Raw genomic sequence first — 20,437 nt, forward strand, 5'->3', positions numbered from 1 at the left:
CGCAGTTCAAACCTGTGTTTTCAAGGGTCAACTGTATAGCATTACTCTTCCATTTTCATCCCTGTGGTGGGAGAATAAAGGGTGATGGAGTAGAATACTACTTAGAATATCCAGTTGCTTAATTGATGAGTATGTGTTTCAGAGATGTAAAATTTATGTATGTATGTATGTATTTTAGGATTGTTTTTAATTGAATTTTATTGAAGTATAGTTAATTTACAATGTTATGTTAGTTTCAGGTGTACAGCAAAGTGATTCAGTTTTGTTGTTTTTGTTTTTGTTTTTGGCTGCACCACGCTGTATGCGGGATCTTAGTTCCCTGACCAGGGATCGAACCTGTGCTCCCTGCAGTGGAAGCACAGAGTCCTAACTGCTGTACCGCAGGGAATTCCCCAGAGTTGTAAAATTTAAATTCTATATAATTCTTATTGTGGTCAGTTGTAATATTTTCTAAATATGAGATATTCATAGCGGTAGTCAGCACTGCCAATCAAGGAATGCTCGGTGTAGATGACAGAGAAAATGCTATAGGATGTTCCCAGCCAACCTGCACTACGGAGAATGAGCATGGTTGTGAGCAGAGTGGGCATGAGGGAACTCCTCCCTGCAGTGTACCTTGGCAGAGAGTGGAACGCAGCCTTGGCTCCAGTGGGGAGGGCAGGCTCAGCTGCTGAGCATTCAGGATCTGCCAGCATTCAGGAGTTACTGTGTTTATTTTTGTTTTTCTGCCCTACTGTTTTATTACCTTTTATTTTTTTTTAACTGCTAGAGGTAGAGCCACAGTCTTTCTTGGCCCAGGTTGAGGGAGAGGGATGCTAAGGTAAGCAGTTAAGCAATTTCTATCGTTTGTCTTTAAATTAAAAGATATTTCCTTTAAGGGACATCAGTTGAGAAGAATGCCTTGTTCAAAAGCAGAATGCTTTCTTTCACTCTAATTAGCCATTAACTAAAACACTCAGAAATCTTTGCTTTGTAGCACTTATGAAATGCTTGGGGACTTAGTGTGTATTCAAAAATCTGTCCCCAAAATTGGAGCTCTGTGACAGCAGGACTTCAGTAGAGGCAAAAAGAGCTAAAGAGAATGGAGGATTCTTTTGGGTTCTTTGATTCTATTTTGGATAGCTAATCCACTCTGACCATCAAGAAACCTTATACATACTTATTATGTAATTTCTAAATACTAATTTTTTCCCTTTCCTTTTGCATTTTCAGGTAATGTTTGAAACTTACCAGTTTTCTGGAGTGTATGTAGCCATCCAGGCAGTTTTGACTTTGTATGCTCAAGGTAGGTGAAGCTTAACTTTTAGTATAATCAATTCAGCAAATATTTATTAAATATGTTTGATGTCAGAGGAGTTTGATTTTTCGGTAAGTTGTAAGTCCCAGAAGAGCACAATATTTATGTATTTATATTTATTCAAATATTTAAAAATTTATTCAGATACTTCCACAATTTTTAAAATTTGTCAAATAAAATATACACATTTTTATTTTACTAAACAATGAAAGACTTAGGTAAAAAGAAACTTCTCAATTTTTTTAGAAGTAGAAGGTTCCCTCTTTTAGGCTGTTTAAAGTAAAAAATGTTTTATAAAGTGGAGAATGAAAATGGAATTTGTCCTCAGAATTGGCAGTTTAAAAAAAATAGAGCCAAAAAGGTTAGTATAAATCATGTTTGTCAAATGCATAATAGATTAAATACAAAGGAAAAGGCAGACATTTGAGGGTGCCTTCCTAACTTCTGAGGTGGATTTAATGGGGGGAGCTACTGTGTTTTCTTGGTACTGCTGTTAGTAACTGCCTTGCTGTCCATTGAGAATAAAATAGTAGCCATGTAGGGAGAACTCTTTATATCCTGATGGTCTTATCGAGAACTTGAGGGGCCATCAGATATGTGCTACAGAGTTTGTTAGGCACTTAAAATGTAAAGATGCCTCAAGGACTTAGAATCTAATGGGGAAAAGATACAGAAATTGATTCAGCATGTCAGAGAAGATTTTTGAAGGAAGTGACAATTAAGTCTCAAGCCTTAGTACTTAAGCAGTGTATGACAATACAGTTGACCCTTGAACAATGCTGGTTTGAACTGCATGAGTCCACTTGTACATGGATATTTTTTAATAGTAAATACTGCAGTACATGGTCTGTGGTTGGTTGAATCTGGGGATGGAGAGGAACCATGGATGCAGAGGGCCAATTATAAGTTATATGCAGGTTAACCCCCGTGTTGTTCAGGGGTCAGTTGTACTTGGGTACAAACTAATACTGTGGTGATCCATCTGATTCTACATGTGCATAAGTAAAAATCACTTTTCAAAATACATACTGGGTTTTTTAACTGTCTTTACTACTACATATAGATACTAAGAAAGTACTTGGGGAGAATTAAATTTTTAAAGAGGCTTTATTCATTCACCAAGTGTAACATGTGCCTCGATTTCTGTTTAGTGCAGAGGATATGGCAGTGAGTAAAGTAAGCTACTCTGTAAGCTGCGTGTGGTCTCCTTGTGCTTAAGGCAGTTACAGCCCAGCTGTGAGTAATTAGTGCTTGTGTGCATCTAGGTAATTTTGTTTCATTTTTTTAAAGTAAATTTCAGAAATTATTTTAGAAAAACTTTGGAAAAATAGATATTAAAAATTTTGAATCTAAGCTTTGAAATTGGTGATAATAGTTCCATGTAGGGGGTGGGGACACTTTAGGGGGACACTTCTGCTGAAATGAATTTTTGTTTTAATTGTATTTGAGTGAAATTTACCTTAACAGATTTTTCTAGCAGTATTCATAAACTTATTTCTGTCCAAGGAGAAGATACCCTCTTTTAATTCCTGATACTTAGCTATTTTTGTTTAACTGTTGAATTCTTAATTTTGAGAAATGATAGTCCAGTAATACTAATCAAAAGAACTCTAAGCCGTGGAAAAATTCTCCTTCTTCAACAAGGTGGCTCGTGCTACCAGTTAAACCAAAAAAAGTAAGAAGCAGCATTCGGAGCCAGGGAAGGTTTTTGAACAAGAGAGAGGTGACCCAGTGATTCAGGAAAGTATGTTTGACTGCATTTTGCAGACAGGATTGAGGGGAATAACGAATCATGGAGTCTGGGCTGGAGGTTAAAGTGGTCAGGGAAGGTATAAATGGGAAGGTAAGAACTAGATTGAGCTTTAAAGAATCCTTAGGAATTGAAGTGGAAAGAATGAATAATCCAGTGACAGAAGGGTGTGGCATTGAAATCCGGTCAAATACATAAGGGAAAGGCCAGTAGGTAACCTAGTGGGAGTGTAGAAAATAAGGTGAGGTTGGATGGGAGGGTCTATTTGGAAAATAAAATATGTAAATTGCTGCTTTAGTTGATATTACTGGGAGTATTTTTGAATTAATGATATTGTGGATTCTTCTTTTTTACAGTAGAAAGTCTCTTGTTTAAAAGAATGCAACCTTAAGAGGCAGTGTATGATTTTATGAAACTTAAAAAATCAGTCAAGGAAAAACAGATTATATCAACTTCAGTAGGAGGTGGTTTGAATAAACGTATTCCAAGAAAAATCAGTTACTTAGTGCATAATAAGAAAGAGGGAGAGTGCCTACTCAGGGATGGGACAATGATAAAAGAATGCTTGAGCAAATTGTAGATAATGCATATTCTGGTTAAAATTTTTTTTGTTGTTAAAAATATTATTAGACTATTAAAACCTACTAGAAAACATGAGTCAGAAAAAGTTTTGTTTTTCCTGAATTAACCCTGACACAAAAGGTGAAACAGTAATTTGCAGCCATTTATAGTTTTAAATAGCACATATGAGAAACAAGGCAGCTTCTTTGCTGTTTTTTAAGAGGTTTAACTGACATTGTCTTTTTGGTTTCTGGTGAATAATTGAAATGATCCTTCGGCTAGTCAAGATGAATTGTTCTCAGATTTCTAGCTATCTAGTATCAACAAATTTTCCAAACACAGTTTTGTCATATGACAAAAATAATAATAAAGAACTAGATTATTTCAACAGGTTCACTATCAACTTGTGTAATATTTACCTTTCACAATGGTTTTCGTAAAAGTTATCCATGATGCTCTAGAAAATTTTACTTTAAGGGAATTCAGGGATCCAGATTAAGTTGGAAGGAGAAATAAAGACCATGTTGTATTTTTCAGTCCTAGGTCTGAAAAATAGTCCTAGGGCTATCTTCTGGGGTAGCCCACGATTAGACTAAAAGTCTCACAGGAGGCATGTGAGAGAACACTGACTTTAGTGTCTGTGTGTTCGAAATAAGCTGCAAAATAAGCAAATAATAAAGAAATGCTGGCTTTTAGACCATTCTGGCTGGTGACATTTCTAGTTTGGTTTCTTTACTAATATTTGAAATTTGCTGGCTTTGATTTTTCTGATTTGGCTTTTTATTTACAACCTCATGGTTCTTCCACAGGTTTATTAACTGGAGTAGTGGTGGACTCTGGAGATGGTGTGACTCACATTTGCCCAGTGTATGAAGGCTTTTCTCTCCCTCACCTTACCAGGAGACTGGATATTGCTGGGAGGGATATTACCAGATATCTTATCAAGGTAAGCAAAAAAAATATATCATAGAATTAGATTTTGTAGTTTGTGTGTACCAGCTTAACACAAAATTGAATGTATCATCTCAGGATTCTAGCTAACCTGCACCACCAGAGAAGTGGCCCAGTTCATTATTCATATAAAATCCATATGAGATTCACACACGTGATCTCTTGTATGCTAATGAGAGTTCATCATTACATAATTATATTTACTATTCCCAAGGAATGGGTAGAGAGGTATTTCAAAGATGGAGGAAGGCTAAAACTTCCTTGAACAACTTAGGCAACCTTTCTGCCATAAGACCTTCCTTTGAACAGGTGGATGATAAAGTGTACTTGTGAATATAATTAGTTATAATTTTCTTTAAAACACTGCTGGATAAAGTATATAAGGCCACTCTTTGGAGGCATGTGGGTTTTCTGTAATGTGGAAAAAAAAGGTGTAGAATGTTGTCTGTACCAGAATTCTGTAGTTAGTGTATTCTCTCCAGGTCAGTGGCTCTCAGTCAGGGCTGATGCTACCCCCCAGGGACATTTTGCAGTGTCTGGAGACATTTTTTGGTTGTTACAGCTTTGCAGGAAGGCTGCTAAACATCCTACAATGAACAGGGCATCCCCTGCAACTAAGAATTGTAAGGTCCAAAATGTCATTGGTGCTGCTGTGAAGAGACTGTTCTAGGATGAAGTCTGTGCAATAAATTAGGTTGCATTAAGTCTTCACCTTGACATTGGGTTCCTTTAATCTCATTTAAAGTAATAATAAGATTGTTAATGACAATTATAATACTCTCATTCTAAGCCAAAATTCTATTCAAAGGTGACTACCAAAGGAGTGCCCAAGGGATTTCTTTTGAACATAAGCACAAAGATAAGGGGATTTGTTTTCTTAAGTTTTTATATGAAAATGTTGTTTATGATGCGTATTATGTGGGATTTTTTTTTTTAAACAAATGCTATTGCCCATCTAATATGTGTCAGACATAATAGAAGTTAGGGATAGAACTTCGTTAAGACCTGGGGTATTTCATGAATATGGTATTGATTGAGCAAATTGCAGACTTACAGGAGTCCAGTGTAAAATATTATTTATTAATAGATATTTTGCTCATTTTGGCCATTTATTTTTCATGAACTGTTACTTCTGTCTCTCTGTGAAATGGAAATATAAATCCTTTTATGTCAAGTAATATTCCCATTTCTGAAATACTCAGTAAGACCTAAGGCTCCACTGTCCATTGCATTTGGTATTGATGTGACATATTTAGAGAGCATTAATCGCTTTTGCAGAGTTGAACTCATTCAGATTACTTGTGGATTTACTGCTATTTTTTTGTACCAGCTGCTTCTGTTGCGGGGCTACGCCTTCAACCATTCTGCTGATTTTGAAACGGTTCGCATGATTAAAGAAAAATTGTGTTATGTGGGGTATAATATTGAGCAAGAGCAGAAACTGGCCCTAGAAACTACAGTATTAGTTGAATCTTACACAGTAAGTATTTCCAGTGTATAATATATATGTGGTTTTAAAATGGACAACTTTATTGGCGTGTGCATAAGGAGGTTTTCTTAGAATCCAGTATTTTTGGTTGGGTTGTTATAATATGTATATGTGTGATCTTTAATGTCTTTCTACATTATGATTCTATGATTAGTTATTTTAGGACACCGTATAACATGAAATAAGGCAAGAATCATGTATTGCTTTTCTACTTTAGGATGCAATTAGATGTGAGATATTATTTTGAGATTCTAGTACCTGGAATAGCATTTTTCAGCATGGGTTTTGCGTAATGTTATCTCTGTGAGATGTTAATAGGTATTTCACAAAAATTAAAATGGGGGCTACATTTTCAGGTAAGTTTGGGAGAGAGTTGATTTCACTTTATTAAAGGACTTCTCAGAGCCTTTGATATGCTGATTTGTACAGGACTGCAGTATTCCTCAGCATTTCATGGGGCTGGTGTTCTAAGATACTTTGGGAAGTGGTCATCCTATAGGATGGCTTTTATAATTCAGTAGGTGGCAGTCTTCCTGACTTAGTATTTTCTTAATGAGATGTTCAAAACAAATGTTAACTTGAAATTGAAACTAATGAGACTTAGAACCTAGTTATAGTTTCCACTAGGGGAGTTGATCCTCCCTGAATTTTTAATGTATTGCTATCTTTAAGTCTGTCATTCATCTGGATATAAAGTACTTCCATATTGCATCTTTGATCAATGCATCTGGAGACATTTTTTGGTTGTTACAGCTTTGCAGGAAGGCTGTTAAACATCCTACAATGAACAGGGCATCCCCTGCAACTAAGAATTGTAAGGTCTAATATGTCATTGGTGCTGCTAGGATCTAGTAGTTATTAAAATGAAATTGAGTGATAGGCAATAAAAGCAAGTATTCTTAAACCATTTGATACATGTAAACTCAACCTATCACAAATATGTACATAATAGTCATTTAAAAAATAATTATAGAGACTTCCCTGGTGGTCTAGCAGTTAAGACTGTGCTTCCATATGGATGGCTAGTGGGAAGCTGCTGCATAGCACCGGGAGATCGACTCGATGCTTTGTGATGACCTAGAGGAGTGGGATAGGGAGGGTGGGAGGGAGGCACAAGAGGGAGGGGATATGGGGACATGTGTATACATATAGCTGATTCACTTCGTTGTACAGCAGAAACTAATACAACATTGTAAAACAATTATACTCCAATAAAGATATTTTAAAAAAAAACGGTTACCAGGGGATAAGGTGGGGGAGGGATAAATTGGGTAATTGGGATTGACATATACACACTACTATATATAAAATAGATAATTAATAAGGACTTACTGTATAGCATAGGCTACTCTATTCAATACTCTGTAATGACCTATATGGTAAGAGAGTCTAAAAAAGAGTAGGTATATGTATAACTGATTCACTTTGCTGTACACCTGAAGCTAACACAACATTGTAAATCAACTGTACTCCAATAAAAATTATTTTTTAAAAAATAGGAAAAAAAAAAAAGACTGTGTTTCCACTGCAGGGGCTGTGGGTTTGATCCCTGGACAGGAAACTAAAGATCCTGTATGCCACGTGGTACAGCCAAAATAAAACAAAAACAAAAATAAATGAATAGGGACTTCCCTGGTGGCACAGTGGTTAAGAATCCACCTGCCAATGCACGGGACATGGGTTCGAGCCCTGGTCCAGGAAGATCCCACGTGTCGCGGAGCAACTAAGCCCGTGAGCCACAACTACTGAGCCCATGCCACAACTACTGAAGCCTGTGCGCCTAGAGCCTGTGCTCTGCAACAAGAGGAGCCACCGCAATGAGCAGCCCTCACACCGCAACAGAGTAGCCCCCACTCACCGCAGCTAGAGAAAGCCCACGCACAGCAATGAAGACCCAACGCAGCCAAAACTAAATAAATACATTTTTAAAAGAATAAATAAAAATAATTATAAATTTTTATGTTATATTGTTTAATTTTAGAAGATACTGATCCAAATAGTCAATAAGTCAATACTTTGCAACTTAATGATCTCCAGATTTGCTCTGGGAATTCTTTCCTGAAGCTTTCTTGACAGTTACCCTAGATTTATAATTTGTCACCTACCTAACTTTGGAAGAAAGTGTCATGAGGCAGAGGATAAGGGAACTAGAAGTGTAAGACATATTTTATTTATTTATTCTCCTTTCTCAGCGAGTTTGAGGTAGGTTACAAAAATACATGCAACAAATAAACAGTGAACTGATGAGTAAATGAAGAGGGATAAGAGTGGACAAATAAAGGAAAGGGTAAGATTTGGTGCAAAGAAATGGGAAGCATACAGTTTTAACAGTTCCAAGAGGTAGTAGTTCCTAGGGTAGGTGGCCCCAGGCTGGCCTGCAAAAATAGAGCTTTGAGAAGAGCCACACCATCAGAGGCTGGAAGGGCCAGGTACAGAGGTTTTGGTAACAGTAGTCTGCCATGTGAAGTTTTTCCATGTATCTTGGGATGATTTCAAGTTTGGGTTTTAAAGTTTATTTTTTTTAAGGGTAAGTTTTTTTTCAAGACATTGATGTGATTTATAAAAAGATAATTTTGGAGTGGTCGCCTTGCACATACTTGTAAACAATCATAGGAAACTGGGGTAAATGTCTTAAAGAACTTGCTTCGTGATGCTTTGTCATATTGGAAAGTCAGTTTTGGAATCTAAAGATAATTATTTTAATTATGTTATTTTAAACAAATATACTGTTAGAAATGTTCATGTAAAACTAATTCTGGTGTGTCATACAGAAATGTGTCCAATGTCAGCATATACAAACAAGCATGCCTGTTACTTAGGTCACTTCAGTGAATTGTGAGGGAGTTTTTGTTTAACATTTCTCATTTAATTAAATATAAACATGATGTAACTTAAGAGATTTCTGCACAAGGTCATGTTGTAATGGTATCTGACCAGTTGTTTAAATCTCATTTTCTTAAAATTACATTTATTCATTATCATTTAAAATTTAATAGGACCTAGTAAGTAGGATACAACAGAATTGCCTAATAAATAGTCTAGATCAATATTCCTTAAGTTTTCTTGATCATACAATTTTTTTGGATTAAATGATTTGACAAGTTTCACATGTGATATAAAGTGTTTTGATGACAAAATAATAAAGTTTCCCAGAGTAATTATTTGGTGAAAGAAATTACTTAAAATTTTTAATTGAATTTGCCTGTGCTGGTAAAAATATCCATAAACTCACAAATGTGTTAAAATGATAAGCAACACTGACTCCAGCAAAAATCCAATTGCCATGGGCGATCAGCACCACCTGTAGTGCTCACCTGCACACACCACTGGAACATCACACACTCGTGTGTTGGCGAATCCTCCAAGAAATTCCTCTTATTTGGGGGCATGACATACCATTTCAAAAGCAGAACAGAGCATGATAATAAAAACAATTATTTTGATGTATTTAATTTACCTTTTTTGTCTTTTTTCAAAAATATATTTTCGGAGAAATATATTGCTGATAATGATTTTGGTTCTAGAACAGGTGTTTATAAGTTTATAAGTACTAACATCTAAAGAACACTAGGAACTTTTAACATCTTTTGCTGATACCTGATTGTTTTTGGTTTCTAGCTCCCAGATGGCCGCATTATCAAAGTTGGGGGAGAGAGATTTGAAGCACCAGAAGCTTTGTTTCAGCCTCACTTGATCAACGTTGAGGGAGTAGGTGTTGCTGAATTGCTTTTTAACACAATCCAGGCAGCTGACATCGATACCAGGTACATTAGAAAGGGTTGTTTCAAAGTTATTTATCAGAAACAGATGGAATATAAATAGCTAGAATGACCAAGTTGTCTATTGTCTCACTCAGGTTTCTGATAAGATGACACTGGTTGTTGAACAGCATGTATCATTGTGTCTCAGATGCCTCTTTAATCTTATTTTGGAATAGTTTAAATATTGAAAGTTGCAAGAATAGAATAGAGAACTCCTGTACACTGTCCAGTTTTCCATGTTACTGATTTTAACATTCTGCATGTCTGTGTGCTCTCTTTTCTTTCTTGAGCCATTTGACTAGGTTGTATGCATAAGTCCTCTTTACTCCTTAATATTCACTTTGTATTTCTTAGGAATGAAGCTGTTCTCTTATAGCCACAGTGCATTATTGAGTTCTGGGGATTGATTACTGACATACATTTATCTACCATCCGTATTTCAGTTTTGTTCACTGTCCCAATAATGTCCTTTATACAGTTTTTCTTTTCTCCAGTAAAGGATCAAATCTAAGGTCACACATTGTATTTAGTTGTCATGTCTCTTAGTCACCTTTTATCTATTATAGTTCCTCAGTCTTTTATGACATTGATATCTCTGCAGAGTACAATTTGGGTTTGAATGTTTTCACATGATTAGATTCAGATTGTGCATTTTTGGCTAGAACAGTACTTAAGTGATGTGACCTTCTCAGGTTATCACATCCAGAATTGATGTCTGTTTGCTCCTAATGGGTGATATTAGTGTTAAACTCTTAATGAAGTTTCCTATTTTCTCCACTGTGTAGGTTTTCTTTTTTTTCCCTTTCCTGACTTTTAAGTAATTTGTGGGAAAATACTTTGAGACTGTTCCTCATCAAACTCTGGCCCCCACCCCTTTTGGCATCTGTTGATGATTCTTGCCTAAATTCATTTTTATTGTGATGGTTACAAAAAGGTGATTTTTTTCTAATTCTGTCATTCTGTATTTATTAGTTGGCATTCTAGCATAAAGAAATCCTTTTCCTTTCTCCCTTGTTTTGTTTGTTTATTATCAGTATGGTCTCATGATTTTATTTGGTGGATTATAATTTATTACTGCCTTATTTCATTTTGGTGCTAAATTGTTCCTGGTATTGCCTGTGAGAGCCCCTTCAAGCAAGCTCCTGTGTCCTTTGATGTGCCCTCATCTCTTTTTGAGCACATTCTACTTCATTCTGTTTTGTGGCACAGGATATTCCTGGCTCATCTTTAATTTTGTTTTCTGAATAGGTAGTGAAAACTATACAAAAAAGTATACTCAGAAGTATTACTCTCCCCACCCCTTGTCTTTCACCCTAGTCCTCCTCCCTCTGTTTTTTATTTTCTTACACAAAAGGTAGCATACTGTAAATACTCACTTGCACTTTGCTTTTTTCACTTAATGTATTCGAAACAAGCTTTTTTTTTTTAATGTCTAAAACTGCCTCTTTTTTTTGTGCAGCAGGTTTTTATTATCCGTTTTATACATGTGTGTATGTGTATCAATCCCAATCTCCCAATTCATCCCCCTCCGCCCCCCACCCCGCCCTGCTTTCCCTCCTTGGTGTCCACACGTTCGTTCTCTACATCTGCCACTTCCTAGGGGTTGTCCTTATTCTTTGTTCCAGCTGCATTCTTTTTTCCAGTGTGATAATGCAGGGATAATGCTGCAGTTAATAACTTTGTGCACACTGTATCTTTGTACTGTTGGGCATATATATTCTGAAAAAATGTCTGGGGGGAATAGTTGGGATGAAGGATAACTGTGTGTGGTTTTGTTATTGCTCAGTTTCCTTCTATGAAAGTTGTACCCTTTCTCTTTCCCACCAGTCATATATGAGGGCACCTGTGTCCCCAACAGCTTGTTCACAGAGTTTTTCAGCATTTTACTTTTATGCCAAGTCTAATGAGTGAGAAATGATATCTTAATGTAGTTTTAATTTGTGTTTCTCTTAAGATTGAAGTTGAATATATTTTTCTATGTCTAGGGCCATTTTTATACCTTCTCCTGGTGAATTATCTGTTCGTGGCTTTTGCCTGTTCTTCTATGGAATTAAAAAAAATGTTTTCTCTCAGTTTTTGAAAAAGTTCTTTATATATTAGCTCTGTGATATCTATTGCAGACATTTTGTCATTTTTCATTTGTCTCTTGCTTGTGGTGTTTTTGGCCATATAAAATTTTGTTTTTATTTAGTTATATAAAAAGATTTATAATCTTTTACTGCATCTAGAGTTTGAGTCATAGTTAGAAAGCTCTCCTTTATACTCAAGTTATTGAGAAATTCACTCAGAAGCATTTTATTAAGCAAGTGTTTGCCTACTTCTTTATTTAACCCTGAATGAAATAACCCCCTAATTTTTGTGGGCTGGCTGGGGAACAGGCTGGTAATGGAAATTAATAAAAATAGCAGTTGGCTTATAAAAAGCTATAAATCTAATGGAAGATGATCAAAAATCTCATCTAGACTTCATAATTATGATAAATTCTTATGGTAAGGATTGGGTAGATGCTTTTGTCCCTTGCTTTAATGATCACTAATAGCAAAATTATATTTAAAAGTGCATTCTTGTTGGTAGTGATTAAAGTTTTGGTGTTCCTAAAGCAATGGAGTTAGGTTCAGTACCCTCTCCATATTGCTAGCATTGGAAAGCAGCACAACTCAAATTTTGTGTTGCATGTCCTGTGTGTTGAAAGCATACATGTAAGTGCTCATGTGGGGCTTCCCTGGTGGCGCAGTGGTTAAGAATCCGTCTGCCAATGCAGGGGACACAGGTTCAAGCCCTGGTCCGGGAAGATCCCACATGCTGTGGAGCAACTAAGTCCGTGCGCCACAACTACTGAGCCTGCACTCTAGAGCCTGTGAATCACAACTGCTGAAGCCCGCGTGCCTAGAGCCTGTGCTCTGCAGCAAGAGAAGACACCGCAATGAGAAGCCCGTGCACCGCAACGAAGAGTAGCCCCTGCTCGCCACAATTAGAGAAAGCCCGTGCACAGCAACGAAGACCCAGTGCAGCCAAAAATAAATAAATAAAAATAAATTAATTTTAAAAATAAAAGAAAAATAAATGCTCATGGGCACATACCACATGTAGCTATACCTCAACTGCTTAGTTTATGTCACACTCATGTGCATACTTCTGCAATTAAATACAATACAGAACTTCTTCTAGAAGCTAGAATTATAATAGCCTGAGCCCTTGAGAACCTGAAAGTAAGTAAAAACCTGGAAGTGAGTTTGAATGAGGCCAAAATGGATGTGACTTAGCTCCTGAGTTTTACTAGGAGAAGAGTTCCTCAGACCCTCAGTCAGATGATATTACTTTTACTACATACGCAGTTATTTTAGATTTGATTATCTGGTATCATGACCAACAGCATATTTAAGGAAGAAAGCGAGGACTGCTCTAAGAAGCAAGCACATCAATCCAACCAAAAATAATAGCTGACAGCCTCAAAACAAAGGAACAAAAGGGAAAACTACAAAAGACAAATGGAAAAATTCAAAAGCAAGAACTGGAATCATGGTAGAATATGGTTAATTATAGTAAACAACCACATCTAAGTGGCTCCATGGAAGCACTGTGATAGCACAGTCCAAATACTGCAAGTTTGTAATGTAAACTGGTCATTACTAAAAGACTCAGTTACTTTTGCAAGAAAATGTTACGTGCTTTAGAAGTATTGTCATCAAAATGCTAATAATTTTATATATAAAGAGGGTTTATTATCTATTAAGAGTAGTAATAGCAAACATTCAGCCTTGTGCTTTACATGTTGAATTTTATTTAATTCTCCCAGCAACCACCTGAGGCTGATGTAAATAAAAGCAACTCTGAGATACTGTTTTCCTAATCTGAAACCCCTAATGAATACCTATTGTGTCTTTCTAGATCTGAATTCTATAAGCACATTGTGCTTTCTGGAGGGTCTACTATGTACCCTGGGCTGCCATCACGGTTGGAACGAGAGCTTAAACAGCTGTACTTAGAACGAGTGTTGAAGGGAGATGTGGAAAAACTTTCTGTAAGTATCAATAAATAATCCAGCTGTTAACATACTTTTAAAACCCTGTAAAATAGTTTGTTAATCTTGACAGCCACCAGAGGGAGCAAGAAGTCTTTCTAAACAAATTCCTAATGCAGTCTAGTGTAGCCTTGAAGAGAAAGGAAGAAGTAAATGGTTCAAGATGAGCTTTGTCTCAGAGCGGTCCTAGTGCCGGGGCACCTCTGTATTCAGTGTATCGAGGCAACTGGGTCCAGGGCCAGATGTTTTGGTTCATCTGTAACAAACAGGTTGGAGCCAGAGGTGCCTGTAAGTATATGGGAAGAACCTGTTGTACTATGGGGAGAGAAAGGCCCCCTTGGGTTTGTTTTTTTTTTTTAACTTGTTTTTTTAATATGTAGTCAGCATTCAGTGCTACTCTTGGACTGTCTCATGTTTCTGACTGAGTTATTTTCTGGCTGTTTCTCGCATATGTCTTATCTCCCCAATCAGATTGTAAACAATACCATGTCTCCAGTTCTTTTGCATCCCCGTCAACTATCATAGCTCTTGAAACAGACTTTAATTGGTAGTTGTTGTTGTGTAGAGTAGGAAGAAATTTTTAAACTAGTACGTAACAGTTGGTGGTTATTTGGCATTGATTTTTTTCTACAAACCCTGGACTGTGTGAAGTACACTATACATACTGTGCACTCAATTAAGAGTCGTTTAATTCTAAATTAATCTCTGAGGTTCATCTCACCAACTTTGATCAGTTTAGATAATGAGATTACATCCTACAGAGGGCTGTATGTATTAGAGACACTATGTCACATCTTTTATTTGTGACTCAAATTGTTGAAATTAAATTATGTATGGGCTCATACATTAAATAAGTTGAAAGACTCAAAAGGAGCCGTGTTGTCTAAGTACTTCACTCATTTGTCTGACTTTGAGTACACATATAATTTAAAATCAGTCTCAGATGATTATTTAGCAAATGCTTCTTGAACTCCTTCTCGGTGCCAAACATTTGTCTAGATGGTGTGAGCAACAAAACAGTGGTGAACAAAACCAAAAATCCCCGCGTTTAGTCTGTGAATCATATATTAGTAGTAATAAGCACTACGGAGAAGTCAGGTTAGGGGCTAGAGAGTGGGTAGTGATTGGGGGAGACGGTGTGCTTCTTTGTGTAGTGTGATCGGAGAAGGGCTCCTGTGAGATAAGATAACTTTTGAGCAAAGACCTGAAGGGAGTGAGTCAGTGGGCAGCCTGACTCTCTGGGGGGAAGAATCTTCCAGGCAGGAAGAGCCCCAGGTTGGTGGGAGTGTGCAGGAGTGGCTGGAGCAGAGTGAGCTCAGAAAGGTAGTCAGGATGTACGTCTTATTCAGCCACGGGGAAGAGTTTGGCTTTCCTCCTATCGAGGAAGGAGGATCTTGCGCAGAGAAATGGTAGGATCTGACTTGTTTAAAGGATCATTAAGTCTGGGTGGTGAATAGATTGTTGAGGGAAGGGAGGAGGAAAGGCGAAATCACAAGACAGGTTAGGAGGCTCTGAGAGCAGGGAGGAGCTGGGAGAGGTTTATAAAATAGACGGGGAAGTGTGAAGTGGTGTGTCTTGCAGAGGGCAAGAGAGAAGAGAAATGTCACAGGATTGCCGAGCAGCACTGAGGGGCTCAGCTGAGGTAATGTTTAAAGCTAGAGGTTGAGTTTCTCTGATACGTGCTCAGTTGCTTGAGGGCAGGGGGAGAGCAAGAGAGTCGATCACCCGAGTTGGTGCTCCGCCGGGTGAGGGAGAGAAAGACTGGGCCACCGAGGGTGATGCCAGGCCATGGTGGAGAGAGCATGCACGCGTGCCGCAGAGCAGGTGTGAGGGGGAGTAACCCGGGCATCTGTAGCTGCCCTGGGCAAAGGGGTGGTGGATGGAGTAGTCAGATAGGATGAGTTCCTGCGGGACTGTGGAGCTGCAGGGAGGAGGCAGAGAATAGTGAACAAGAATTACTGTTACCAACCTCCAGAGTTAGGCAGGTAGTGAGAGAGAGAGAAGTAGCAGCCAGTTGAGAAAGCTGCAGGGGCAGTGGTGTCCTCAGGGGCTAGCCAGGTGTCCCTGAGAGCGGGGTTGCCAAACCATAGCCCTGGACCAAACCTGGCTGTTTTATCAAGTTTTTTGGAACACAGCCAGACCCATTCTTTTGTCACATAATATGTTACCTATTGTCACATATTGTCTCTGGCTGCCTTTAGGTATTGCCAGAGAGACCTGCAGAGCCTCAAGTACTTACTCTCTGGTCCCTTGCAGAAAAAGTTTGCTGACCCCTGCCAAAGAGTAAAAAAGTAACTAGAACAGTTAGAACAGTAGGTTAGCCTCAGAATTAATAAGTAAACAGATGTTTTTCTATGTCATGTGTTATGACAGATCCTATGGTTCATTTATGTGATATAAAGACAATGTAGAATGACATAGTTATTTTGAGTCTTTTTGCAGGATTTGTGACTTTGTAAATAAAACTGCTATTTCATTTTGAGGTTTCTCTTTCAGGTGTTGACTGACCGTACAGATGGAGGTCTGTCTTTGTTAGACAGTTAATAGTGGCTCCTGCTTGTCTTTAATTTTGGTTACTGTGTTCATTTTATCCAACATCCTGGCCCTGGCCTTGTTTATTTTGAGAACATTTCATTTGAATTTGAGAGAATAGAAAGTGAGCTTTGCTTATAAGAAGAGAACTTGGGGCTTCCCTGGTGGTGCAGTGGTTGAGAGTCCGCCTGCCGATGCAGGGGACGCGGGTTCATGCCCCGGTCCGGGAGGATCCCACATGCCGCGGAGCGGCTAGGCCCGTGAGCCATGGCCGCTGAGCCTGCGCGTCCGGAGCCTGTGCTCCTCAACGGAGAGGCCACAATAGTGAGAGGCCCGCGTACCGCAAAAATAAATGAATGAATGAATGAATAAACAAACAAACAAATCAATAAATAAAAAAGAAAGGAACTTAAAGCTTACCCTATTGCACGGGACTACAATCATAGGGGCGTGAGACCTTGAAGAAACTATAGCAGTCCTTTTATCCCAACTCTTCATGTGACAGCTGGCCAGGTGATTTGCCCATTAGTGGGAAACCTGTCACAGGGCTCTGGTACTTGGGCTCTTCGTAGGGTGAACATGGAATTCATTGTTCAAATCAGGCTGCTTTTGAGAGTGACAAGGAGTGTAGTTAACGATGGAGCCACAGGTGTACATTGCGACTGTTCTAAGCACACTGGGATGGATGTGTGATCTCCTGGCTGTGAGTTTTGGGCAAATTACAAAATTTCTGTCTCTAACTGAGATACTTACATCACAGGACCTTTGTGAGAATTCAACAAGAGAATATAAGAAAAAGTCATTTTCATAAAGCAGAAAGCACCATGCGTGTGACGTTTTATCATCTCCTCTTTCTCCTTTAGAAATTCAAGATCCGCATTGAAGACCCACCCCGCAGAAAGCACATGGTATTCCTGGGTGGCGCAGTTCTAGCGGACATCATGAAGGACAAAGACAACTTCTGGATGACCCGACAGGAATACCAAGAAAAGGGTGTTCGTGTGCTGGAGAAACTTGGGGTGACTGTTCGATAAACTGCGAAGCTGGTTCCCATCACGCCCCTAATGCTTTCTTTTTTCCTTTATTGCCAATCTGAACTCATTCAACTCCAGGACATGGATGAGGCCTCTCTGTGCCCTTTGACTGGAAAGGTCAGGTTTTATTCTGGTGTCTTGCAGAAGTTTTATTATATTTGTGTTGATGTGGGTAAATCTGACTGCTTAATTCCACCACTTCCCTGCAAACACTAGAGGGCCAGGGTCCTGTCTGCTGCTCTCTTTCTCCTAAGTAGGCATTTAGGTCATTCCCATAGCCTTCCTATTTTCACTTTCCTGTTCTAAGGCTGCTAGTTTTAGTCTTTAGCACACTAGGTGGTATGCCTTTATTAGCATAAGAAAAAACAACTTCCACAGGAGCTTTTATGTGTTATTGGGGTGGGGTGGTGAGGGCTGAGTGGGCAGCTGCTGAACCCTTTGTAGCGTTTCCCCTGTGGTGTGGCGCTTTCTACGTTACTGCTGCAGCTTTAAGTACCTTAAAGCTTCTGGTATTAACATTTTAGGGAAATGGTAGGCTCAGAACTAAAGTGTTTGGGGTGGGGTTTTGCGTGGAGGAAAGGCGGGGGTTGATTTTATTTTTTCGATTTTTGAGCTTTTCTGCTCTGGGGTACGTAAGATGACTTTATTTACAATACTTTGATTTGGCAGGTTTTCTTCTACTTTTGGTCTGCCTGGAACTGTTTCCATATGCTCTAAAAAGCAAGTGTAGTGTCCCATTATTATGTGACTTAGGGATTTTTTATTTGTTTTTTAAAATCAACCATATCAGCTGGGACTAGACTCCCTAGAATCTACCAATGGAAAAGTAACATTGAAAAAAAGCTTTTGGAAATTCAAATTACAGACAAAAAGTGCTTAAGAGCTGGTATTTTTCTAAGTGCTTCTATTAATACCAGAAGCATTAAGGTAACCCAGTGCCAAGTACCATTCTTGCAAAATTCTTTTATATAACCGACCAGTGCTTATTTAATAAAAACAAGTAGATACATATAAATAATTACTGGCAGTAGGTTATAATTATTGGGTTAAACATAACATTGAAATATGGGACTTGTGCCAGTTGGGTAATTTTCACTAGTTTTTTTTTGTTGCTATGTTTTCATTTAAAACCTGGAAGTGGAGTAAAATTTGACTATTTAAAATGTTGGCCAAAAAAATCAAGATTTAAATACATATTTGTACTGAAAAACTAATCATAACTACTAAATCTCAGCCATCTTAAGCTTGAAAGAAGAGGAGTTGGTATTTTGTAAATGTTAGCCGACTTACCTGTCAGAAAACCATATTTATGAATCCTGTCTGTATTGCTTGGTATCTGAAAAAATATCAAATAGTACCCAGACTTGAATTCCTTCTAAATTTGAAAAATAAAGTAATAAGAAATTGTATCACTCTAAGTACAAAATGCAAATTCTGGAGAAAAATGTTTTTCTTCATTTCAAAACATTCTTTACTAATAACGACTTTGAAAGAAGAAGCGTACTTTTTTGGGTGACTGAAATTGGAGAAATTATTGGCTATAGCATCTCTTTTTTTGTGAAGAAACTTAAAAATCAGTTTATATGAAATAAGCAGCAAAAGAAGGTTAGTTTTAATTATGCAGCTTCTGTTAATATTGTGTGTTTTTTGTCTGTTTTACCTCAATTTGAACAAGTAAAAGAAGTTCGCCTGCATGCTGGACATGCTTCAGTACACGTGAATAGCCTATGAATAACGTCTGTTAGATTTTAGGGACGTGGGTATCAGAGTCACTTTGGAATTCTAAAGTGTTCCTAAGTCATGTTCTTATAAATCCCCCCCCCCCCACCCCAGCCTTTTGAATACTGAGTTGTTAAAGGACACAGATGTAGGACCAGTATCTACTAGTTGTTCATTTCAGGTAAATGGATTGACTTCTGACCTTTGGTCATGATTTTAAAATATGGGGGTAGAAGACGACAAAGAATGGGATAGACTCTTAAATAAAGCAATGAAAGCATTTGTCATTTGTCCCTTGAATGTAGAATTTGGTTTTAATTTTATAATCTGCTAGCAAACATGGCAGTTAAAATGATGTATTAATATATAGAAAGAGTATAGTTTTTAAATTACATTTTATAATTTTCCTATTCCAAGGTGAAATAATGCATTTAGTAATTTGGGGGTGGGGTGGGGAAGTATCGTGTTTAATTGGAGTTGTCAGGTATGAGTCCCTCAGAAATTAACTTTTTTTCTGTTCTAAAAGAGATCTGATATATAGCTCTTGAAAACCTTTGTCACTTAAATTTCCAATAATTAAAATTCTTTTCTTTTAAAATTAGAATTGCCAATGCCTTGACCTTTGAGAAGGGTTTCTTAGAAATAGGTCCTGCATTTAAACTTTTTTCTTTAAAATGTGGTATTGGATGTTAACTTTTACACAGTTCTGAGCACTGTCAACAATATTTGGAAAGTATTTTGAGAGATCAATGGAAAGTTAAACATTCTAAATTTAACATGAAAACACTTCTTTTTGATTCAGAAAATAAAATCAGATTTTTCAAAGTAAATTTGAATTTTGTCTTTGTTTTTCCTCTTAATAATATTTCTCTTTGGTTTCATTTTCTTATTTTTATTCATATTTTCATTTTTGCTAATGCAAGATGGATCGACAACTTTATGCTAGTTGTTAGGCAAAGTTCAGTTCAGTGACATTCTACTATTTGACAAAAAATAATTTATTTTTGGTATGATCTTTATTTCTGATATGATTTTAAATACCTAAGGCGGGGGGGAAGGAATAAAAGCAAATCACAGCTACAGCTCTATTAGAGACTTTTTTCCCTCTAGGAGACTGTTTTGTCTCCCGGAAGATTTAAGGAGGCTTTGGCAGTGTTAGGAATGCTCGAGAGATCTATATGGAACATGCCTCTTTTCAACAACATTTCACCTCATCTGCAGACTTTTAGGCATATTATTTTTAACAAAGCAACTAAAGACACATGAAAATGTATTAAGCTGACCCAGCCCTTTCTTACTTTTATACTAGCCTTTGAAGATGG

The 20,437-nt window shown here is 37.6% G+C and overlaps 1 protein-coding gene across 1 annotated transcript in view; it reads left to right on the forward strand.

Annotated features, from left to right (window-relative positions):
• Positions 1-19,945, forward strand: part of ACTR2 (actin related protein 2) — a 35,446-nt gene extending 15,501 nt beyond the window's left edge. Inside the window, exons 4-9 of the mRNA XM_060117113.1 lie at positions 1,213-1,285; positions 4,418-4,554; positions 5,890-6,039; positions 9,667-9,812; positions 13,698-13,830; positions 17,226-19,945. Coding sequence (XP_059973096.1) covers positions 1,213-1,285; positions 4,418-4,554; positions 5,890-6,039; positions 9,667-9,812; positions 13,698-13,830; positions 17,226-17,396 — 810 coding nt within the window. The 3' untranslated portion in view covers positions 17,397-19,945. The remainder of the gene's footprint in view (positions 1-1,212; positions 1,286-4,417; positions 4,555-5,889; positions 6,040-9,666; positions 9,813-13,697; positions 13,831-17,225) is intronic.
• The last annotated feature ends 492 nt before the right edge of the window (positions 19,946-20,437 follow it).

Source organism: Mesoplodon densirostris, chromosome 14, assembly GCF_025265405.1.
Source record: "Mesoplodon densirostris isolate mMesDen1 chromosome 14, mMesDen1 primary haplotype, whole genome shotgun sequence".
In the NCBI taxonomy this organism is placed as follows: domain Eukaryota; kingdom Metazoa; phylum Chordata; class Mammalia; order Artiodactyla; family Ziphiidae; genus Mesoplodon; species Mesoplodon densirostris.